This window comes from Mastacembelus armatus, chromosome 16 (genome assembly GCF_900324485.2).
Source record: "Mastacembelus armatus chromosome 16, fMasArm1.2, whole genome shotgun sequence".
NCBI classification, from domain to species: domain Eukaryota; kingdom Metazoa; phylum Chordata; class Actinopteri; order Synbranchiformes; family Mastacembelidae; genus Mastacembelus; species Mastacembelus armatus.
The window spans coordinates 23,109,301-23,131,543 of NC_046648.1; the positions used below are offsets into that span (position 1 = coordinate 23,109,301).

Genomic DNA, 22,243 nt, shown 5'->3' on the forward strand with positions numbered 1-22,243 from the left:
TTATCCAGCATCCTTATCAATCACTGTGAAATAAACAAAAATACATGCAAGTCACACAACACATATCACAAACACTATAAATAATAATATTATGCATCTAATAAGACGCTTAAAAACAACTGCAGCTCTGAGTGTTAACTTAAACAGAAACATATAATTAACTCAACTAAAACATATTCAAATTTTGTAGGTTCAGTCAGAGTTTCAGTCGTTTCTCCGAGGCTTCCTGACAAAAACTCTGCCATTGGTGTGTTTTTGCCAGCGGAGATAAACATCAGTCGCATTCTTCCTCAACTCCAGGCTCATCTGGGTGGAAGAAAGGTCTTTAATATCTGGATCTACATTATGTTTCCTTCTCACAGAGCCAAATGATACTGTACGTCATAATGGGATATTTATTATATTCTTTGTCAGCTTTTAGAATAAAATAAAATACTTACTTTATTCAAGATGTTGTCCTGCACTGCAGGGTCATTTAGATCCATCGAGTCCTGGACACTCATTGCCATTGAAACAAACCTCCACTTCCTTCCTAATGTAATGAGGCAACAGAGTCTAGTGTTGATTTTATCAGGGTTACACCTTCACAATTCATAAAATAGAAAAGTTGTTAATGTGGAATCACTTGTTAGATAAGAAATTAAGCAAATCTTTCTTACTGCAGTCACAGATGAATGGGTGTGGTTCTCCACATGGCACTTCGCCCCATTTACCAAATACACTCTTTAGCAAAGCACCACATGTCCCTACCATTGAAGACAAAACTGATTGGTCTGCTTTCCAGTATCTCATCGAGGAGTAGGTCTGGTCTGACCACTTCCATATGTCTCTGAAGAGTCCGAGCCATACTGTCATTTGACCGCTTACATTTTGGATCATCTGATTCTCTGCATTATTCCTCAGACTGGCCAGGTCTGTGTAGTATGTTCTGCAGTAGTCACGAGCAGTTGTCCAACCCATACTTTGTGAATTGACAATATACTGATCTGCACCTGTTTTTTTTCCTGAACAACAACAACCAAAAAATGAAGTTTTATTGTTGCTTCTACCAACCTGGTAAAATAGTTGGACTGTAAAAAAGTGACCTGCTCTTTCCTAAAAACATATCAGACACTGGGAATATGCAAGATGTGCCACATGAATGCAAAATGAAAATTGAAACCCTGTTTGTTGGTTGGATTACCATGACATTATGTCTTCCTTCAGAAACATGTATGTATGTGTGTGACTCACCATCAAAGCAAAGGGAATATTTCTGGGATCTGCAGTAATATGAAGCCAGTTTCCCTTGATAATAACCCCCACAGTTGACATCGCTGGGTGCCATAGTTGAAATAAAATAATTTCTCTCTCCCTCCTTGTAGAAATCTTCGTCTGCCAGTGACCAGTGCCAGGTCGCAGCCCCCCCTTTCCAAAGCCCTATCCATGCTGCATCATAGTTTTGGTTCTTAACAAGTTCTAGCACTGTTTTCATCTCTGTCATGCTCTTTATGGTGGCCAGGTCAAAGCATTTCTCTCTGCAGTAGCTCTGGGCCTCATACCAGGTTTTAGGGGTTTTGATAAAGACAAACTGAGAGTGAGGTACACATGAAGATGGAAAACACAGTCCTGCAGAGGAAAATTCATACACCTGTCAACCTATGAGTATGTGGTGTGATGAAAAACTACACTTCTGGCTGCTTTACTTTATAGTCAATAAAAGGAACAACACTGAATTTTTAACAAACACAATATATTGTGTGAGGAAGAATGTGCTTATGTCAGTTTGAGCACTTTGACCTACTACTATGAAGATATTGTAATGTAAATCTGCACAAAATAAAAGCAGTAGTACTGACCCAGAAGAAGTAGAATTACATGTATGATCCTTTCCATGGCTGTTTTGATGGTAAAAAATAGAACTTGTTATACTCATAACCAGTATTACATATTTACATTTTCCTGGCAAGATCATAAACAAACTCAGAGGAGTCATTACATGGATTTAGTCCAGATTTATATCAGAAGTTTTTAACAGTATATTCCAGTTTCTTTTTGCTGGTCACAAATTAGTTGAGCCCCTAATATAACAGAAGAGCTGGGAATAGCTGAAACTTACCTGATGTTTATTGAGTCATTATCTTTCTATAAATTGTTGCATTTGATCTGTCTCCTCTCTGACTGGATTTGTTCTCAGATCAATTCTTCTCCACTTTGAGTCCTGCTGAAGTAGAAATACAGAAAAAGAATCTGTTATCTTTTAGAAATGAATATCTTCTGTTCTTTTGCACTGAATTTATTTGAATTTCTTCATTTCCACTTACCACTGAAGACCTGGTTTGACCTCATCATCTCACACAGTTGTGGTGTTTTCTGTTTGTACACGCAGGTTTAATCCTAAGTTATAAAATACACAAATTTATGCACATTAGTTTTCCTTGGTTTGTAAAACACACACACACACACCCTGGATTTAGACACATGCAAAGTTTATTACGACACATGCAAAGTTTATTCTAATCCATGAGCTAAAGATGAATACTTGAGCCTGCACTTTAGTTGACTTCAAATTGGCTGTATAGACATATTGAAAATGATGAATAACTTGTTGTGGGTGACCCTGAATAGTGAGAACTGTAGCTCATTCCAGAGAGATGTAAGGCTGAAGATTGTTTAAAGTGGACAAATGAAGCCCCATACGTTCAGGGTCCTCACAGGCTCCAGGTGTAAAGATGGACTCTTTGTTTAACTTGAATTAGCTGTATTGTTTCAGGGAATGTCATGGAGAATCAGTCAGATGGTCACAGTAGCTTTTGAACTCCTTCTGAACTCTGTTTCTCTGTTCTCACAATGTTTGAAGTCAAACCCAGTCAACAAAGTCTGAAGCAAAGGGTTATTATGTCTTTAAAGGTTCCAAATAAACCTTCTTCATTATACTTTATATTTACTATTTAATACACTTTTACTGTTGGTTCGATGCTAACACATTTGCACTTGTACTTTGAAATTGAATGCAGGGCCTTTTACAGTGCATTAATAGCTTTTACACTGGTTTGCATTTAGACAAAGTGGCCTCAACACAAGTATGACAAAGACTAGGAACAACTGATTGCACTGAGCCTTAAGAGAAACTTAAACTGGTAAAAAGGTACTGGATGGTTTATAGCTTTAAAAATAAAACCCACAGGAATGAAATAAAAGTAGTCAAGCACAGAAAACTATTTTAATATCACCTTATTAACTGCATTCACTTTTTGGCAAGAGGAAATTGAACTTTTGAAATTCTAGGGCTGAATTTCTGAATGTAGTCATGTGACTGCTGCAATTAAAGCTGCTGGCCATGTTTACAACCTGTACAATACTTTTGGATCAACTATCTTCCTCTTCAGCTGTTAGCATTAGATTATGCAGATACTGTTTGTCCTGCAGGTTTCATCATATAAAACAAATTCGTATCACACTCCAGTCCAGCAGATGGCAGCGGTACTTGACTTTCTTTATAAAGTTTGCTGAGCTACTTTGTTTCTCATGAAGCTGAACGTGTAGAGAATTATCAGTTAAATCAGCAGTTCTGCTTTAGAGTCAATTTCAGCTCTTTGTCAGCCTCAGCTGTGAAACACTGAAAAAAGTGCCTGCTCTGCATCAAATGGCATCGGAGCATGAGTCAGAGTGAATATTGGATATTAATCAGGTGAACAGAAAGATGCTTTTAGCACTTCTCCAGACTCACTCAAAGTGCTTTACACATTTGTGCACACAATCATTCACACACTCAGACACTGGGAGGATTTGGGGTGTGCTGTCTTGCCCAAGGACATTTTGACATGTGACCTGCTCTACCTCCTGAGCCACAGTCACCCCACATCTATAATTTCAGCCTCAAAGTCCAAAGACCCGAGCTTTGGTTTGGCCTGCATTTTAGATTTCTTCTAGCTATTTGGGCTTAGGTGCAAGAAATGTAATAACCAGATATTATCTTTGAACATGAAGCACAAAAAAAATGATGATGATGACAATCAAGACACCATTGTGTAACAAAGTGCATATCTCTTTTATTTCCAGCCTGAACACTGTTTTCAACATATTTCATTGTCACTATTGCATATATAACTGTTTCATCTTCTGAACATAGACATGGAAAAACAAAACATGCACCATATCCAAAAACCTTGACAATGTGCTTATGTTTTGTTCTTGCTTTTGCTTTTTTCTAACTCCTCAGAACGACTACTCCAAACTAGGAATGTCCTTTTTGTCTGTGGGAACAGTTGATCCACATTTGTGTACAACAGGTTTCAGTTACCTGAAGTTAAATCAAGTCTTATTGTGCAGACAACCAGATTACTGTAACGGCCTGTTCATGGGGCTCTCAAAAAGAGCTGTAAGGCAGCTGCAGTACATTCAGAACGCTGCTGCTCGGGTCCTGACTAGAACCAGGATGTATATCCACATTACTCCTGTTCTGAGATCTCTGCACTGGCTTCCTGTTGCTCAGAGAACAGACTTTAAAACAGCACTGCTTGTTTATAAGTCTCTTCATGGCTCAGCACCACATTACATCTCTGACATGTTGATGCCATATAAACCATCTCGAACTCTGAGAACATCAGGGACAGGCCTTCTGCTCATGCCCAGAGTCAGGACTAAACATGGAAAGCAGTTTCAGTTCTATGCAGTTAAAACCTGGAATAGTCTTCCAGATGATGTTAGACAGGCCTCATCTCTGGCAATGTTTAAGTCAAAGATAAAAACCTTTCTTTTAGCGTGGCATATAACATATGACAACTGACAGTGATTTATCCAAAGCGATTTATCTGCACTGTCTCCTTTAATTTTATTTCATCTCCAACTATTTGCTGTTTCTTATTTTGATTTTTGCCTATGTACTTTTACCTTGTCTTTTATTTCTGTAAAGCACTTTGAATTATTCTGTGTATGAACTGTGCTATATAAATAAACTTGCCTTGCCATTTATTTCTCTTTTCCTCTAATATGCCTGTTTTTTTTATGTTTCCCACTGTCTTGTTTTCTTCCACTACACTTTCATAAATAAGTAAAAAATAGGAATCAAACTGTATTTTATTAGCATCTTATTGATAATTTGTGTTTGTGTCACAGTATATGCTGTATGTCTAAGGTTCATTATCCACCATCCTTATCAATCACTGTGAAATAAACAAAAATCCATGCAAGTCACACAACATAAATATCAAAAACACTATAAATAATAATATTATGCATCTAATAAGACGCTTAAAAACAACTGCAGCTCTGAGTGTTAACTTAAACAGAAACATATAATTAACTCAACTAAAACATATTCACATTTTATAGGTTCAGTCAGAGTTTCAGTTGTTTCTCCGAGGCTTCCTGACAAAAACTCTGCCATTGGTGTGTTTTTGCCAGCGGAGATAAACATCAGTCGCATTCTTCCTCAACTCCAGGCTCATCTGGGTGGAAGAAAGGTCTTTAATATCTGGATCTACTTTATGTTTCCTTCTCACAGAACCAAATGATACTGTATGTCATAATGGGATATTTATTATATTCTTTGTCAGCTTTTAGAATAAAATAAAATACTCACTTTATTCAAGATGTTGTGCTGCACTGCAGGGTCATTTAGATCCATTGAGTCCTGGACACTCATTGCCATTGAAACAAACCTCCACTTCCTTCCTAATGTAATGAGAGGCAACAGAGTATAGTGTTGATTTTATCAGGGTTACACCTTCACAATTCATAAAATAGAAAAGTTGTTAATGTGGAATCACTTGTTAGATAAGAAATTAAACAAATCTTTCTTACTGCAGTCACAGATGAATGGGTGTGGTTCTCCACATGGCACTTCGCCCCATTTACCAGATGCACTCTTCACCAAAGCACTACATATCCCCACTGTTGTAGAAAAAACTGATATGTCTGATTTCCAGTATCTCATCGAGGAGTAGGTCTGGTCTGACCACTCCCATATGTCTCTGAAGAGTCCGAGCCATACTGTCATTTGACCGCTTACATTTTGGATCATCTGATTCTCTGCATTATTCCTCAGACTGGCCAGGTCTGTGTAGTATGTTCTGCAGTAGTCACGAGCAGTTGTCCAACCCATACTTTGTGAAATGACAATATACTGATCTGCACCTGTTTTTTTTCCTGAACAACAACAACAAAAAAATGAAGTTTTATTGTTGCTTCTACCAACCTGGTAAAATAGTTGGACTGTAAAAAAGTGACCTGCTCTTTCCTAAAAACATATCAGACACTGGGAATATGCAAGATGTGCCACATGAATGCAAAATGAAAATTGAAACCCTGTTTGTTGGTTGGATTACCATGACATTATGTGTTCCTTCAGAAACATGTACAATCACTATACAACTCAATAACACACTAAACTATAGCTGTGATTGTGGCAAAACATTATATCTATTAACACTTGCATGTTAGCGTTTAGTTGCACTGTGCCTGAGTCTCAGCTGGAAGCATGGCTGTAGACGGTTGTCTCCTACTGAACACTTTAGTGTTGTTGATGCGTCAGATATTAGCACATATAAACCTATCAGGGAAATCAATGCTTTTGTGCATGTGTGTGACTCACCATCAAAGCAAAGGAAATATCTCAGGGATCCGCAAGAATATGAAGCCAGTTTCCCTTGATAATAACCCCCACAGTTGACATCGCTGGGTGCCATAGTTGAAATAAAATAATTTCTCTCTCCCTCCTTGTAGAAATCTTCGTCTGCCAGTGACCAGTGCCAGGTCGCAGCCCCCCCTTTCCAAAGCCCTATCCATGCTGCATCATAGTTTTGGTTCTTAACAAGTTCTAGCACTGTTTTCATCTCTGTCATGCTGTTTATGGTGGCCAGGTCAAAGCATTTCTCTCTGCAGTAGCTCTGGGCCTCATACCAGGTTTTAGGGGTTTTGATAAAGACAAACTGAGAGTGAGGTACACATGAAGATGGAAAACACAGTCCTGCAGAGGAAAATTCATACACCTGTCAACCTATGAGTATGTGGTGTGATGAAAAACTGCACTTCTGGCTGCTTTACTTTATAGTCAATAAAAGGAACAACACAGAATTTTTAACAAACACAATATATTGTGTGAGGAAGAATGTGCTTATGTCAGTTTGAGCCCTTTGAACTACTACTATGAAGGTATTGTAATGTAAATCTGCACAAAATAAAAGCAGTAGTACTGACCCAGAAGAAGTAGAATTACATGTATGATTCTTTCCATGGCTGTTTTGATGGTAGAAAGAAGAACTTGTTATACTCATAACCAGTATTACATATTTACATTTTCCTGGTAAGATCATAAACAAACTCAGAGGAGTCATTACATGGATTAAGTCCAGATTTATATCAGAAGTTTTTAACAGTATATTCCAGTTTCTTTTTGCTGGTCACAAATTAGTTGGGCCCCTAATATAACAGAAGAGCTGGGAATAGCTGAAACTTACCTGATGTTTATTGAGTCATTATCTTTCTATAAATTGTTGCATTTGATCTGTCTCCTCTCTGACTGGATTTGTTCTCAGATCAGTTCTTCTCCACTTTGAGTCCTGCTGAAGTAGAAATACAGAAAAAGAATCTGTTAGCTTTTAGAAATGAATATCTTCTGTTCTTTTGCACTGAATTTATTTGAATTTCTTCATTTCCACTTACCACAGAAGACCTGGTTTGACCTCATCATCTCACACAGTTGATGTTTTCTGTTTGTACATGCAGGTTTAATGTTCATTTATAACATAAAATACACAAATTTATGCACATTAGTTTTCCTTGATTTGTAAAACACACACACACCCTGGATTAAGACACATGCAAAGTTTATTCCAATCCATGAGCTAAAGATGAATACTTGAGCCTGCACTTTAGTTGACTTCAAATTGGCTGTATAGACATATTGAAAATGATGAATAACTTGTTGTGGGTGACCCTGAATAGTGAGAACTGTAGCTCATTCCAGAGAGATGTAAGGCTGAAGATTGTTTAAAGTGGACAAATGAAGCCCCATACGTTCAGGGTCCTCACAGGCTCCAGGTGTAAAGATGGACTCTTTGTTTAACTTGAATTAGCTGTATTGTTTCAGGGAATGTCATGGAGAATCAGTCAGATGGTCACAGTAGCTTTTGAACTCCTTCTGAACTCTGTTTCTCTGTTCTCACAATGTTTGAAGTCAAACCCAGTCAACAAAGTCTGAAGCAAAGGGTTATTATGTCTTTAAAGGTTCCAAATAAACCTTCTTCATTATACTTTATATTTACTATTTAATACACTTTTACTGTTGGTTCAATGCTAACACATTTGCACTTGTACTTTGAAATTGAATGCAGGGCCTTTGACAGTGCATTAATAGCTTTTACACTGGTTTGCATTTAGACAAAGTGGCCTCAACACAAGTATGACAAAGACGAGGAACAACTGATTGCACTGAGCCTTAAGAGAAACTTAAACTCGTAAAAAAGTACTGGATGGTTTATAGCTTTAAAAATAAAACCCACAGGAATGAAATAAAAGTAGTCAAGCACAGAAAACTATTTTAATATCACCTTATTAACTGTATTCACTTTTTGACAAGAGGAAATTGAACTTTTGAAATTCTAGGGCTGATTTTCTGATTGTAGTCATGTGACTGCTGCAATTGAAGCTGCTGGCCATGTTTACAACCTGTACAATACTTTTGGATCAACTATCTTCCTCTTCAGCTGTTAGCATTAGATTATGCAGATACTGTTTGTCCTGCAGGTTTCATCATATAAAACAAATTCGTATCCAATCACCTTCATGCACACTCCAGTCCAGCAGATGGCAGTGGTACTTGATTTTCTTTATGCCGTGTGTGTAGCTTTAAATTCCATACAAAGGGCCAGACAGATTACTTCCTGATATCAGGTCATTGAGACGTATTTGGCATGAAGGAAACGGTGAACTAAAGCATTTGTTATCTGTTCTGCCTTATGTGACAGTGTATAACTGCTCACTTCTTTTCTTATAATTCAGTTTTATTGGCTTGGATGGTACATGCCATACTGACATTTCTTGAATGTATGAAAAAGAAAGAATCAGGTAAAAATTGTTTTGCAGTCCGGATGTACAAGCTTGACTGTTAGTGAATAAGGTGAGTGACACTAACTAAATTAGGGTTATACATAACAGTTGCCGGTACAAAAGACCTGACACTATGATTCCCCCTTTGCCAGGTTTCAGCACTGATCTGGAAAATGAAACAGGAGTACCAGGATCTGATCCTGCAGGTGTGTGGTGCCTCATCTCTGTGTGTTGGTGCAAAGATCCAGACCCTATGGAGCGGTTATGGGGAGATAGTCAGGTTGCACCTGGAGGGCTGTGACCGTCCATCTGTGGTCGTCAAACATGTCAAGTTTCCAGAAGATGCCCAGCACCCTGGTGGCTGGAATACAGATCACTCCCACAGACGCAAAGTAAGATCTTATCAGGTGGAGACACACTGGTACCAGAACTATTCCACCAATCAGAGCTGTCGCATCCCTGCCTGCCTGGCTGCCTGTTCCTATGGAGACGAGATGCTGATTGTCTTGGAGGATCTGGATGAAGCAGGTTACAATCGGAGAAGGTAGAGTCAAAAATAACACTGAGGGGTAATCTGTAACTCAGCAAAGTGAAGGGTGTCAAATAAATGTGCAAATTCTAATGCCAGTTCAACATTTTAACATTTTGCAATAGTTGAGACCTACTCCCCAAAAATTACCTCTTGGGTAAACAGCATACTTACAGAATGTAAAAATCTCCAAAACACCACTGAGAACATGTTTGTTTTTCTTTGCAGGACTAGTGTGAAGGACAGAGAGATTAAGGCTTGCATCAGCTGGCTTGCCCACTTCCATGCTCAGTTCCTTGGTGTGGCACCAGAGGGCCTATGGCCTGTTGGTACCTACTGGCACCTGGAGACACGGCCAGATGAGCTGGAGGCCATGGACAATGCCGAACTAAAAGCAGCAGCTGGTGACATTGACAAGATACTCAACGACTGTAGCTTCAAGACCATTGTTCACGGAGATGCCAAGTTAGCCAACTTCTGTTTCTCCCAGAGTGGAGAGGATGTGGCAGCTGTAGACTTTCAGTATGTTGGTGGGGGCTGTGGGATGAAAGATGTTGTGTATTTTTTAGGAAGCTGCATGGAGGAGAAGGAGTGTGAAAAGAGAGTTCCGGGCCTACTGGACTACTATTTCACAGAATTGAAACTATCTGTGAAGAAAGATGTGGACTTTGCTGCCCTAGAGAAAGAGTGGAGGGAGATGTTTGCATTTGCCTGGACAGACTTCCATCGTTTTCTGCTCGGATGGATGCCCGGACACTGGAAGATTAACCGGTACAGTAAACAGTTGACCAGGGAGGTTCTGCAGAAACTGAAACAGTAATCGGAACCAAAAACTTTTAACTTCAGACCATCAGAGAAGTTTGAACCTGGAAATCTGAATAAGAAAAAACTGGTTACCCACAAACACTCACAAGTTCTTCCTTATGCTGTGTACAGTGAAGCATGCTTATCAAACGATTCATGTATAAATAAAACCTGTCAGAAAATACCCCAGCGTTTCTATACTGCTGCTGCAGTTTTGCAGAGTGAACCTGCCTCATACACGCACTCCTCTTTGTTGATTGTTATTATCTATTCATCCATTCGTTATCTATCATTTGTTCCTGCTGGAGGACCAACATGTCCCAGATGACAGTGGTTGAAAGGTGAGTTCACCCTGGACAGATCACCAGTCTATCACAGGACTGACACACAGACAGACAACCCCTCACATTCACAGCTTTTACTTTAAGTAAAGTATTTGCAGCTACTTTCCTTTATGGTCAAATTCATTAACTTATACTTTTTCTTTTTGTCTTTGCCTGCAGGACAACAGATGTTACACTGAATTATGTGCCCTGATCGCTGAAAATGCACTCTACAACAAACATATAAAGCAGTGCCACACACAAGAGACAAGCAGCTCTATCTTTTTGTGTGAACATGTTTGAATTTCTTGATAGTTTGAGAGTCAAAAAAGGCTACAAAAGGAAAATCCTGTTAAAATTGTAAAATATGAAGTCAGGGAATAGCTAAAACTTGCATGATGTTTGGCGAGTCATCATCTTTCCATAAATAATTGCATTTGATGTGTCTCCTCTCTGACTGGATTTGTTCCCAGATCATTCATTCTCCACTTTGAGTTCTGCTGAAGAAATTATTAGAAGCATATTTATTCTAATTTATTTGAATTTCTTTGTTTCTTCTTACAAAAAAAAAAAAAAAAAAAATTGCCCTCGTCTCACACAGCTCACACAGTTGTGGTGTTTTGTGTTTGGCTTTACTCTTAAGCGCTTGAAATATAAATTATGCACACAGGTTTAGTACTGGGTTATAAAATACACAAATTTATGCACATTGGTTTTCCTTGGTTTCACACACACCCTGGATTCAAAGTTTATTCTGTTCAATTTGAAAGTCAAGCTGGTCAAAGATGCATATACTTTATTTACCTCACTTTATTTCACTGCAAATTATAGAAACACTACAAACAAGATGATTAACGTGTTTTCCTTTTAAAACTATAGCTCAACTTTTTTTTTTTTTTTTTTTTTTTTGTCTGTTTGTCCGACTTTTATTTTCCTATCTCTGATCAGCTGTTGTGACGAGCACTGTGACGTATTTCCGGTTTCACACCCGACATTACAACAACAAGGCAGCCGAGCCGAGCGGAGCCGAGCCGAGTTGGGACGGAGAGGTAACGACGCCGGTAAATAGGTACAAGATTAGAATTTAAAGCTTGGTTAAGCTGTAGCCTGGCTCGTCTTCATACAGTTAGACAGTCAAACATGTTGTCACCGCGCTGAGGTTCAACTAGTCTGGACGAGTTTGAACCAAACTCGAGGGAGTTAGCATCGTTAGCCCACAAGCTAACGATGCTAACTCCCTCGAGTCTGCTGATGAAGCCGCTTTCCTGCCTGGAAGGTTGTTGCTGAAAAACAGGGTGTTGGTTTAGTTTCAGCTTGACCCGAGGTGCTTACGGCCTGTTGACAACCTGTTTTTTTTTTTTTTCATAGTTTACTGTAAAAAATGGCGTGACGTGCCAGGTGTGAGGAAGTGGAGACGCTATCTTCTGACTTTAGCAGCGAGTAGTTTCTGTTTTGATGCTTCAGTGTTTGTACAGAAATATGTCGTTTAAATTATACACAAGGCTGCAAATAACTTATATTTTCATTCTCAGATGATTTGTTGTACTTTTTTTTTTACATCATCTTGCCCAGTGTAGGCAAAGAGTGAAAATATGAAATGACTCTCCAATCAGTGTAGTCAAGTCCTGGCACTCCTATTGCGTTAGTTCACAATTTGTATATAAAAATATAATTTCTGGCCCAAACATAAACTATCAAAAATGTTGTATTTTAGCTTTAATTACTTACTTTAGCTTTAATTACTTAAACTGCAACACAAAGTTCAAGTTACTGTAACCTAAGTTTGGAGAACATGACAGTCATCAGAAGATGACATTTATTGATTATTTTCATGATTAATGCATTGATCATTGGATCAATAAAACATCCACAAATGTGAAAAGTGGCCATCAGAATATTCTCGTCTTTATTTTTTCAACCAACAGTTCAATCTCCAAAATAATGCATTTAAAACAGTTTAAAACCTAGAATAGGAAAAAGTCTGGGTGACATGAACTATTGAGGACCAGTGAGTTATAACAAAGTTATATTCTGTTCTGTGTAAATAGTACCAGTGTTACAGTATATTAACAATATCTCTCCCTGACCCAGTAAATAGACTCAGACTCTTCATTTATTTTTATTTCCACCAGAAATCCACAGAAGAATTCCCATTGATATAGTTGGAAACCAGCAGCAGGTGGGCTGAGGCAGATGTTGTAGTGGGGGAATCCTACCCCCAGACTCAGCAGGGATTATTTCAGGTGTGTTGCTGAGCCCAGAATGGAGAGGATTTGAGGATATCCTCAGGTGAGTCCTGAGTTGTGGTACTAAGCTCTCCTGAGCTCAGGTTCTTCAGAGCCCACGCTGCTACTAATATGAGCCATGGACTCTGGGGCAATTGATAGTCCTGTGACCCTGGTCATTAAGGCCTCCAACCAGAAATATGAGGACCAGACCATTAACTGCTTCCTCAACTGGACCGTAGAAAAGCTGAAGAGTCACATCTCCAATGTGTACCCTAGCAAGCCGGTAAGTCTCTGGAACCAGCAAATATTTGGTGTTTTACTTTAATAATTACTTAAACTGCTAATTGTTAAACCCTTTCAGCTCTAGTGAACATCTATTCACAGCACACAGTTACAAGCCTTAGATGTATAAAGAGCAAAGCTGTGTAGCCATAGTAAAAACATGTGCTAAAATAGGAGGCATGCTTATGGACTCAGATATCACCTGGAAGGGCACCCCAGTTAAAGGCTCAGTTTGGATGGCCGTTAAGAATAAACCTAATACACAAACGTATAATGTCCCACTCAGTGCTGAACCGCGAAAGGCTACAGAAATGTTTGTTCAGTTGTGGCCATTCGCTGCACAGAGGCATGTCAGTAAAACTTAGGAGAGATGTGGCTCTGAATATTTTCTTTCCTTCCCTAAAAACTAATAAATACCTGGTGTCTGTCTGCTTAGTGATTAGAAGAGGAAAATGATTTTAGTGAAGAGAAATATTCCAGTTCGTTTTTATAGTGTGGGAAAATGGAGTGATATACATGTTATTCCTGCAGTTGTTGGTTTTCAGTCAAGTGTCCCTCCACTGAGGAGAAATGAAAGCCTAGTGACGCACACAGAATAAAATTGTACATACTGAAAGCTTTTAGTAAGATTTGAAATCTAATCTCTTCCAGCAATCGGATCTAATCCAAAGGTTTTTAATTATTTTACACACATTAGGGATTTGATTTGTTGGCTCTTGCTATAGTCCACCAAACAACTTGGTCTTTGAGCTTACTCAAAGAAAGAGATCAACAGTTAGAAAGTGTTTATTTGATGTTCCTACTCAGCATCAGCACACAGGATTACTGTGGGCTGGTTGTAACAGAGAGGTGGTTGGTAGTGTATCCTCAAAACATATTTACAGTTGGGCTTCATTCATTCTTGAGCTTGAAAACTGCAGTTGAGAAAACAGTCTCAACACAGCAGCTGTTGATTAACATTTTATCACACGATCTTTATCAGCAGATAATGAATTTAATAATAACAATAATAATTTCCATTTTTCTTGAGCACTCTGGGGACTTCTTGTCCAGGTTTGCTTAAACCCTGGAGGTTTTAAAGCCGATTATTGATTTTTGATATTTTGCAGTATTGGTTTGATCCAGTGGTGCAGTTTATATCTAAGGAAGAGTGTTGCGGTTAAAGTAGTAAATGCATTAATTTGTGTTTACAGTTTCACACTGTCTCTACTGTCATTTCTCTCTCTGACCCTACGATGGTGTTTGTGTTGCAGCTGTCCAAAGACCAACGCCTGGTGTATTCAGGAAAGCTACTTCAGGACCATCTGCAGCTCAGAGATGTGCTTAGGAAGGTAAAGACTGTGCTGCTGGTCTGTGTGTATTCATTATGTTTCTCATAGATAGATAGTTTGGCTGCCCATCCAAATAGATTTTCCTCTACCCAAAAAGCAGTTTTGACATATTATTTATATACATACTATTTATTGATGTCCTTGGTGTGTTAAGGTAAACTAAGCAGTTAGCTTAAGTCTCCCATTTGGCAAAGTTGCCAGAGATCTTTTTAGATTTGTTTTAGGTGATGATGGTCTATACTGGTCTATACTATTTTAAAAAACTGGTAGTGTCAAGCATCTCGAAAAATCAGTCAATAAATCAAAATCAATCCATCAATAAGTTACTGTATTTTAAAGAAACATGTCATGGTACCAAATGATCATCACTAATGATCATTGAGATCATTAGCTTGTGCTAATGGAATGATGGATGGATGGATGGATGGATGGATGGATGGATGGATGGATGGATGGATGGTGGATGGATAAACTTTATTAAGTAAGGGAAATTAATATGTATGGGTATTAGGGTGTATGTATCTCAAATGGCTGAAAAAACTAATGAGGTGTCTAAATGTAATGCTTAGGCTTAGTAACATTCTGCGTGGTTAAATGAAAGAACCCAGGTTGTGAGTAGTATTATTTGTAGTGAATATCTTTTGAAAAGTGTGTGTGCATGTGCACTTGTAGCTGCTCAAGTCGTCTCATGTCTTTTCTTTAGCCTTAGTTCTTCGGGCCGTGTTGGTTGTGTGTGTTTGACAACATGCTGCTTGTGTGCATGTCTCAGTGTGCCGGTAGTTGTGGGGGAACTGAAACCAGCTGCCTGGTAGACAAAAGCTGATCTGATGTGTTTTATCAACAAAGGGTGAGCATTGTGTCTGAATTCTGGGTGTTTCCACACTAAACCTTTGTGTCTTTCTCTCTCTCTTTCTCTGTTTCTTGCTTTTTGTCTCTGCTCTATTGCTGCCTGTACCTCCTCTTCCTCTTCTGTCTCTTCCTTCCATTTTTCTGGCTTGTCCTGACCTTGTCGCCTCACAGCAGGATGAATACCACATGATGCATCTAGTGTGTGCCTCTCACAGTCCCCCAGGCTCGCCCATGCCTCGGAGCCCCTCCTTGGCCAACTCTTCAGCTTCTGCCTCCAGCGTGAGTAGTCCAGAAACCCCACACTTTGCTGTTTGGAGATGAAACTCGTTAAAACCTCACACAAAGTGCTGAAAACACATTGAAATGTCACTGGTTTGATGCAGTGCTTCATATTTTGTGCTGGCAGTTTTCATACACAGCTACTTCCAAACAGTGACATCAATCCAGGTTCGATGGGAGTTATTTTTGTGACAACTGGCAACACTTTGGATGTTAAAATAAAAGTTGCTGGTGTTAAGGTGCATTCATATTTAGCCTGAAACTGATTTTAACTTTATTAGGCCAAATTTGACTGGTGGAGTTGCTACTGACTATATAGTCAGTAAAGTAACTGCTGCGTCGTAGCCAGTAGTTTCACACATTCTTCCTTTTTGTTCCTTTACATTACTTCTTTAGTTCTATAGGCTGTTACTTTATTAAGATGCGTGACTTGTCTACTCCTGGATTAATTAACTTTAATGTTTCTACTCAGAGGAGGATATCTGTATCAAATATTACTATGGCCATAAAGAACACCATAGAAAGAAATAGAACATTTCCATCATAGCATAAAAGGTTAAGGACATCATAACCAAAATGGTTTCAGGTTTTTGTTATAAGTAGAAGAAAGTGCTAGCAACAATTCCCATCTCAAATGAACACAAGTAAAAATTCAGTGATGCACTCATCTAATCCAAATAATGGTAAATGTACAGGACATGAGGTTGAGTCCTAGAACTTTGGAATAAGATCAACTTTGCGATTGAAGTTGAAACCTGCAGTGGCATCTTTGCATAAATTTGCACCACAGCAGATGTTTGTTTGCTGCCACTCAACTTCCCTTTAGCTTTGTAAATAGATAGATAGATAGATAGATACTGCTTATAAAATCTTTCTGTTTCTGTTATTTGAGGATTGCTGATGTTTGGTATTGTATCTTGTCATTCAGAGTTCAGACAGCATTGGCTCTGCCTCCCCTGCCACCACACCCAACCAGGAAAGCCAGCCAGCCTTGCCCTTGACTGTCCCAGAAAGTTATGATGGGCTGAGGTATCGTGGTGTCTTTCCCCAGTACAATCCTCAGAACCCCCCCGGTGTCCCACAGTGGTAAGCAAGTCTCTGACACCATAGTAGATATAACTATTTTTCATTTAAACTTCAGTGTCCTTTCTTAAACTGGGGCTAATGTGCATCAGCTGACTGAAGCAGGATTGTTTTGCTGTAGGTTGCTGTAGATCAAAATAGTGAAGTAATTTAATTTCGTAATAAATCAGATCTGTCAGAGGTTCCTCACTGTGATTGTAAGGCTGCAGTTTGTGGTGGTGTGTTGGTTTGCGTTACACTGAAAGCAGAACCGTAAATAATCTGTCATATCGCACAACCAGTTTTAGTACGTAGGAGGTAGAAGAAATATTTGAATATTTGAATATTTGTAATATATATTCTGAACAAAAAACTGCTCTGTTCATTTTATTTATGACATCGTTTCACAGGCCAGATGGAGCCCAGGTTCCTTTACAAGGTGGCCTCCCTGCCAATATGCCCCCCCACCCCATGTACATGCCCATGCAGATGCTGTGGTGGCAGCAGATGTATGCACGCCAGTACTACATGCAATAGTAAGTCAATGAAATGTTTCTACAATATCAGGATTATAAACAATAGTGAGAACTTTCCCGGAGTGTAAAATCCTCCACGTGACTTTGTACTTTGTGCTGTGTTCTTAGTCAAGCAGCAGTAGCCGCCTCGCAGCCTCCCAGCACATCTCCCTCCCCTCCGTCCTCCTCCTCCTCCTCCCCCCATCAGCATGCTCAGCCCAACGAAGCTGTGCAGCCCCCACTGGGCCCTAACCCGGCCCCCAACCCTTTACCAGAGAACCAGCCGGCCAACCCCAACATCCAGATGAATGCACAAGGCGGGGCAGTGTTAAACGACGACGAGTTGAACCGCGATTGGCTGGACTGGTTGTACACAGTGTCACGGGCCGGAGTCCTGCTCAGTATCGTGTACTTCTACTCTTCCTTCAGTCGCTTCATCATGGTGGTCGGTGCCATGGTTCTTGTGTACCTGTGAGTCAGAGCCACCTAACATTGAAACAGTATTTTACAGACTTGAAAAGCATTGGTTTGTTCATTTTTTTCCTCTCTTCTGTGTTCAGTGCAGAGTACTGAATGTGCGTTCATGCATCCAGTCTGGTTTCAGCAACAACAGTTTCTTTTCTGTTGAAAGCTGGTCTAAGATTTTGGTTCTGTTTCTTTCAGGCACCAGGCTGGTTGGTTTCCCTTCAGGCTGGAGCAACAGAACCTTAGAGGAGACAGAGGCGGGGCTCCGCAGGAGGAAGCAGAGAGACACCAGGACATACAAGAAATGGTAAAGTCACACTACAAAACACACAGCTCTGTGTATGCATCTACTGCACAATCTGACATGCCTCAAAACTGACATTGGCAGTCTGACACAGACTGGGACCAAGGTTTGATTAGTCTCATCTTGAACTGTGTGACCTGCAGTGAACTTATGTAATTATTGTTGTCAGTATGTTAAGACAACCTGTTTTTCCAGTGATGAAGACTTGGATTTGTAGCTGAAACGGGTCAATTACATGCTGAATGGAATTTGCAGACAAAAACAAAACAGACTCCTCTTGGATTTATTTAATTTTGTTTTCCTGTCCTCTGCTTAGGTATGCAAACTGCTTCACTGTAGTTTACATGCACCTCTTTGAAATATAGTAGCACATGCAGGATACACAGAAACTGCAGCTTAATCCTCTGCTTTTGGCCTTTTCTGTGTAGAACTTCTTTCCACGATTTTACCTCTTTATGTCAGAAGTGTATGTTTGAGAGTGGCCTGTCTTCTTAGTAAATATTAAAATTAAAGTTTGCAGATCTCTTCTTGCAAAAAAAAAACAAAACAGACAAAACATCCTTGACAAAAGTAATAATCAGGTTGCATCATGTCCTGACTATTTACTGTGTCTTTCTAACCATGTTTGTCTCTGCCCATCTGTGTCTCAGGAACGTTTGATGGATGAGGGCATGGAGGATGACGACAGCGGTGAGGAAGGAGGTGGAGGCCCTGAGGACCAGGCCCAGGCTGTTGCTGCTGCTGCTGCTCTCCCTGAGCCAAACTTCCTAACCACCGCGTGGTCCTTCATCAGCACTTTCTTCACCTCCCTTATCCCTGAAGGAAGGCCCTAGCCCACCAGTTAGGTCGGCCGTTTTCCTCTCCAATACTCCACTTCCTCCTGCCAGCAGGTAGCACTCTACAGAAATTCCCACTGTAATCTTTACTGTCCAAAATACCCCATTTCTACCCAAATCATCTTTGGGTAACCCTAGACGATCAAATACTTTTTCATCTCAGCCAGTTAGGCCTTCTACGTGCTGCCAACTAAAGGACCGATATTTAGGCTACTCCTCCAGAGGTTCAGAGCAGATACAGTGCGAGTACTTCACGGGTGTTGGGAAAATAAATGAACATTTAGGAAAAAAAATATCACGCTGTGTTAACACACTAATTGCTTCAGCAGTGAGTTTTTTTTTTCTTTTTTTATGGATCATGAATTCATTGAGATGAGCTGAGGCGCTGGAGGGAGCTGTCTTCCATTTTAATAAAATAAGTTCAAGCTTCAGAGACTTTTAAAATGAGGGATGTGACCCAGATCACGAAACATTGGAATTTCCCCGAAATGACAGGGACATGTGTCCTTAACAAACCATGAAAACCACATCCCTAAAGACATTTTCAGGTATGCACATGATGTGCATATAAGCATTGCAGCTACTGAAGCACATTGTTTTCCCACTTTGTGTATTTCAACATGATCTATTTACACATGTAAGTATATGCATCTTTAATTCCTGAATATATGCTTTTTTTTTTTTTTCAATAAAAATATTGCTGCAGTTTGACTTGTCTGTTTCACATCCTCTTCTCTATTCTGCAGTTTTTCTCTTGGCCTGCAGGAGGCAGCATTCACACACAGACATTACTGAGGCTCAGGAGTAGTCTGTGTCTGTAATGGTCTTGCTTACAGTGTTCTGTGGCATATGATTATATTAACATTATTATTGAAAAAAAATCTTTATTTGTAGCGCACATTACAGGATGTGTCGCATGTGGTGGTGATGAAATGATGAGAAAAGGCAGTGGACAAAATTCAGAGAAAATATAAATGAATTCAGGACTTTGTCTGATGAAGGTATGTTATAAAAAGATGCTGCTGACTGACTCATGCACACTTCTGCTTTTTTTTGCTTTTTTTTTTTTTTTTTTAGCCATCACTCAGCACTTTGGTCCAGACTGAAATATCTCATCAACTACAGTATTTGATGCGTTACCATGAAACTTTGTACAGACATTCGTGGTTCCTGCACAACGTGTCCCTTTGATGTCAGTGGTGTAAATGCTTCAATCAGCCTGTTAACTTGGTGTGAATTGTATCATGCTGACTTTAGCATTTACAGTAGCTCAAAGCAGCAGAGGTGTACACCTTAAGTCTTGTTAGAAATTCAACACAGGCTCAGTATTTCCACTGTACAGCTTTAGTGGGATGAATCGGAAGGCAAGTGCCTTGCTTGAGGGCAGCTGGGTGGTAGACATGGGAGGGAAGAGTGTGTTTAGTTGACTACACCTGCTGAGAATTGTAGATTTCAGGAGTCAAATTGTCCTTGAGTTTTGAGAGCAGGGGAACTTAATGAAAGTTTGGCCCTGTTGGATGGTAAAGTTCGACATGTGCAGACTTGCATCGCTCTGACACCGTCCTCACAGATAGAGAGGTGAGCAGGGAAGCAGCTCAGACAGTGATGCACTTCAGAGAGTCCTCCAAACCCCCCTAATCTAATGAACATAGATTTTTGTGTAGTTGGTCGTAGAAGGCCCAATTAATTATGCATGACAGCGGCTTGACGGCTATTTGATTTTGTTACGTGTCCCCCCTGAGCAGCAGATCCAATCAGGTTAGGATCCCGATCCTCCCTCAACCCCATGGCTCCGGGGCGAGGGTTAGACTCCCCTTATCAGAGGGAGAGATTTCTTTAAGAGGGTGTTTGGGGCCTTGTAGGACATTTCATCATCATAATAAGTCCTTGTTATGCAGCCGACTCTCCTGTTCCCCTGCTATCAGGCCTTGTTGTCTTTGGAGAGACAGCAGTTCGGCTGGACACCTGCCATGGAAGAGAGAGAGCGGATCGAGTGAATTTATTAGGTAAGGAGAGGCATGATGAGGAAGAGAGATAGCGTGTGTGACACCTGTGAGGAAGGGATGGTGATGCACTATAGCACCTGCTTTCAGTGAAAGTGCCCCTACTGAGCATGTGCAGGGAAGTCAGTCTGGTGGATACATCAAGAAACTGATATTATTGATAGAGTTTTTCTCATCATTGATAAATTGGTATTGATAGATTCTGAGTCTCAGCCAATACTTGACAGGAAAATACAGAACGGAAATGTCACATATGCTTAAGGGCATTAAGGAGCAGTAGTCAATTCGAGTTTAATGCAGAAATTTGTATTTTTGACTCCGGGTCAGATGGGACCTGCTGTTTTAGAACTTTATCTGTATTTATATTTGTGTTGTTTGTGTCATTTACTTTGCACTCTTACTCCTTAAAACCTACAGATTGACTGTATTAGGTCTTAGCATTACGTTTGAGAACAGGTCTTTGCATAGAACCCTAAGACCTGCAACCATTCTGTAACCTCGGAGGTAAAATGTGGAAAAACCCTCAGGAAACTACTTTTCTGCACATAAAGTTTAATTGCTATGCATGCACGGTAACAACTGAAGGTGTCTCAGGTAAGTATATTATTTTAATCAACTGTATCATATTACAAGATTTTAGTAACTGAGCAGTAAGAGGCAAAATGAACAGGACATGGTGGACAGGTGGAAGTTAGGCCCTTGTTTTTTTTTTGTTTTTTTTTTCAAACATTTTGTGAGTTAAAACATAACATTTCAATATTTGCATGTGTCTGAGGAATACGTTATAGGTCAGGGTCCACTATACAATCAGGCATGTGTCAAAGGCAATATTAAATTATATGTTAAGTGGATTTCCTTGGCTGTGTCTGACACTGAAAGGAAAATTTGCATGTTTTTCCCAGTGTAATACTCCTAATCCCTACTGTCAAATATACTGTACATAAAACATATGTCATGATTAACATGATTATCTTCTGATTCAATTGGTTCCCAAACATAACTGCATCCACATCAGAACATTTACATTAGCTTTCAGTTCAAATTTGCCATTTTCTCATGAGTTGTAGTCCAATATATAGTTTCCTGGCCACTGAGTATAATGTCATTAATCTGCAGTATACGTAATCAAAACTCCCTTAAAAGCCCGGTTTTTGCAGTGGAAGATGTTTTCAGGTCTGTTACTTAAGTTAAAGTAGTTTTTACTTAAAAGTTGCAGTAATTAATATTCTTATAGTACCAATGGATCAAATGACGGTAGGTAATGTAAAAGTTGTAGCTTGTAATGACAAATACTGCAGTTAACCTCAGCCCTACAGAGCATTTTAGCCTCTTTCAGCCTGTTTTGGTTTTACAGCACATCACTGAACTGTTTTGGTTTAGCAGCACCCCTGTGATGTTTTTGT

The 22,243-nt window shown here is 39.6% G+C and overlaps 4 protein-coding genes across 6 annotated transcripts; 2 read left to right on the forward strand and 2 right to left on the reverse strand.

Annotated features, from left to right (window-relative positions):
* Positions 1–204: 204 nt before the first annotated feature.
* On the reverse strand, positions 205–2,436 carry LOC113136767 (macrophage mannose receptor 1-like). The gene is made up of 6 exons (XM_026317801.1): positions 2,304–2,436; positions 2,099–2,203; positions 1,839–1,877; positions 1,234–1,608; positions 751–1,004; positions 205–306 (listed from the first exon to the last, which is right to left on the reverse strand). Exons 3-6 carry the CDS (start codon positions 1,873–1,875, stop codon positions 205–207), a joined length of 768 nt encoding a protein of 255 aa, XP_026173586.1. The 5' UTR covers positions 1,876–1,877; positions 2,099–2,203; positions 2,304–2,436.
* A 3,469-nt stretch (positions 2,437–5,905) lies between these two features.
* On the reverse strand, positions 5,906–7,669 carry LOC113136768 (putative C-type lectin domain family 20 member A; the record flags this gene model as incomplete). The annotated part of the gene is made up of 3 exons (XM_026317802.1): positions 7,645–7,669; positions 6,575–6,949; positions 5,906–6,129 (listed from the first exon to the last, which is right to left on the reverse strand). Coding segments are annotated over exons 1-3 (624 nt in total), but the record flags the coding sequence as incomplete, so codon positions are not given.
* A 1,210-nt stretch (positions 7,670–8,879) lies between these two features.
* Positions 8,880–10,547, forward strand: pkdc (protein kinase-like domain containing). The gene is made up of 3 exons (XM_026317306.1): positions 8,880–9,100; positions 9,183–9,574; positions 9,788–10,547. Exons 2-3 carry the CDS (start codon positions 9,204–9,206, stop codon positions 10,377–10,379), a joined length of 963 nt encoding a protein of 320 aa, XP_026173091.1. The 5' UTR covers positions 8,880–9,100; positions 9,183–9,203; the 3' UTR covers positions 10,380–10,547.
* A 1,096-nt stretch (positions 10,548–11,643) lies between these two features.
* herpud2 (HERPUD family member 2) lies at positions 11,644–19,352 on the forward strand. 3 transcript variants are annotated; one of them, XM_026317809.1, is made up of 9 exons: positions 11,644–11,755; positions 12,819–13,197; positions 14,450–14,527; positions 15,548–15,655; positions 16,584–16,741; positions 17,128–17,253; positions 17,362–17,703; positions 17,896–18,004; positions 18,652–19,352. In XM_026317809.1, exons 2-9 carry the CDS (start codon positions 13,051–13,053, stop codon positions 18,832–18,834), a joined length of 1,251 nt encoding a protein of 416 aa, XP_026173594.1. In that variant the 5' UTR covers positions 11,644–11,755; positions 12,819–13,050; the 3' UTR covers positions 18,835–19,352. The 3 variants fall into 3 exon arrangements, with proteins under 3 accessions (XP_026173594.1, XP_026173596.1, XP_026173595.1); XM_026317811.1 differs by having other exon boundaries at positions 15,551–15,655; XM_026317810.1 differs by having other exon boundaries at positions 11,674–11,735.
* The last annotated feature ends 2,891 nt before the right edge of the window (positions 19,353–22,243 follow it).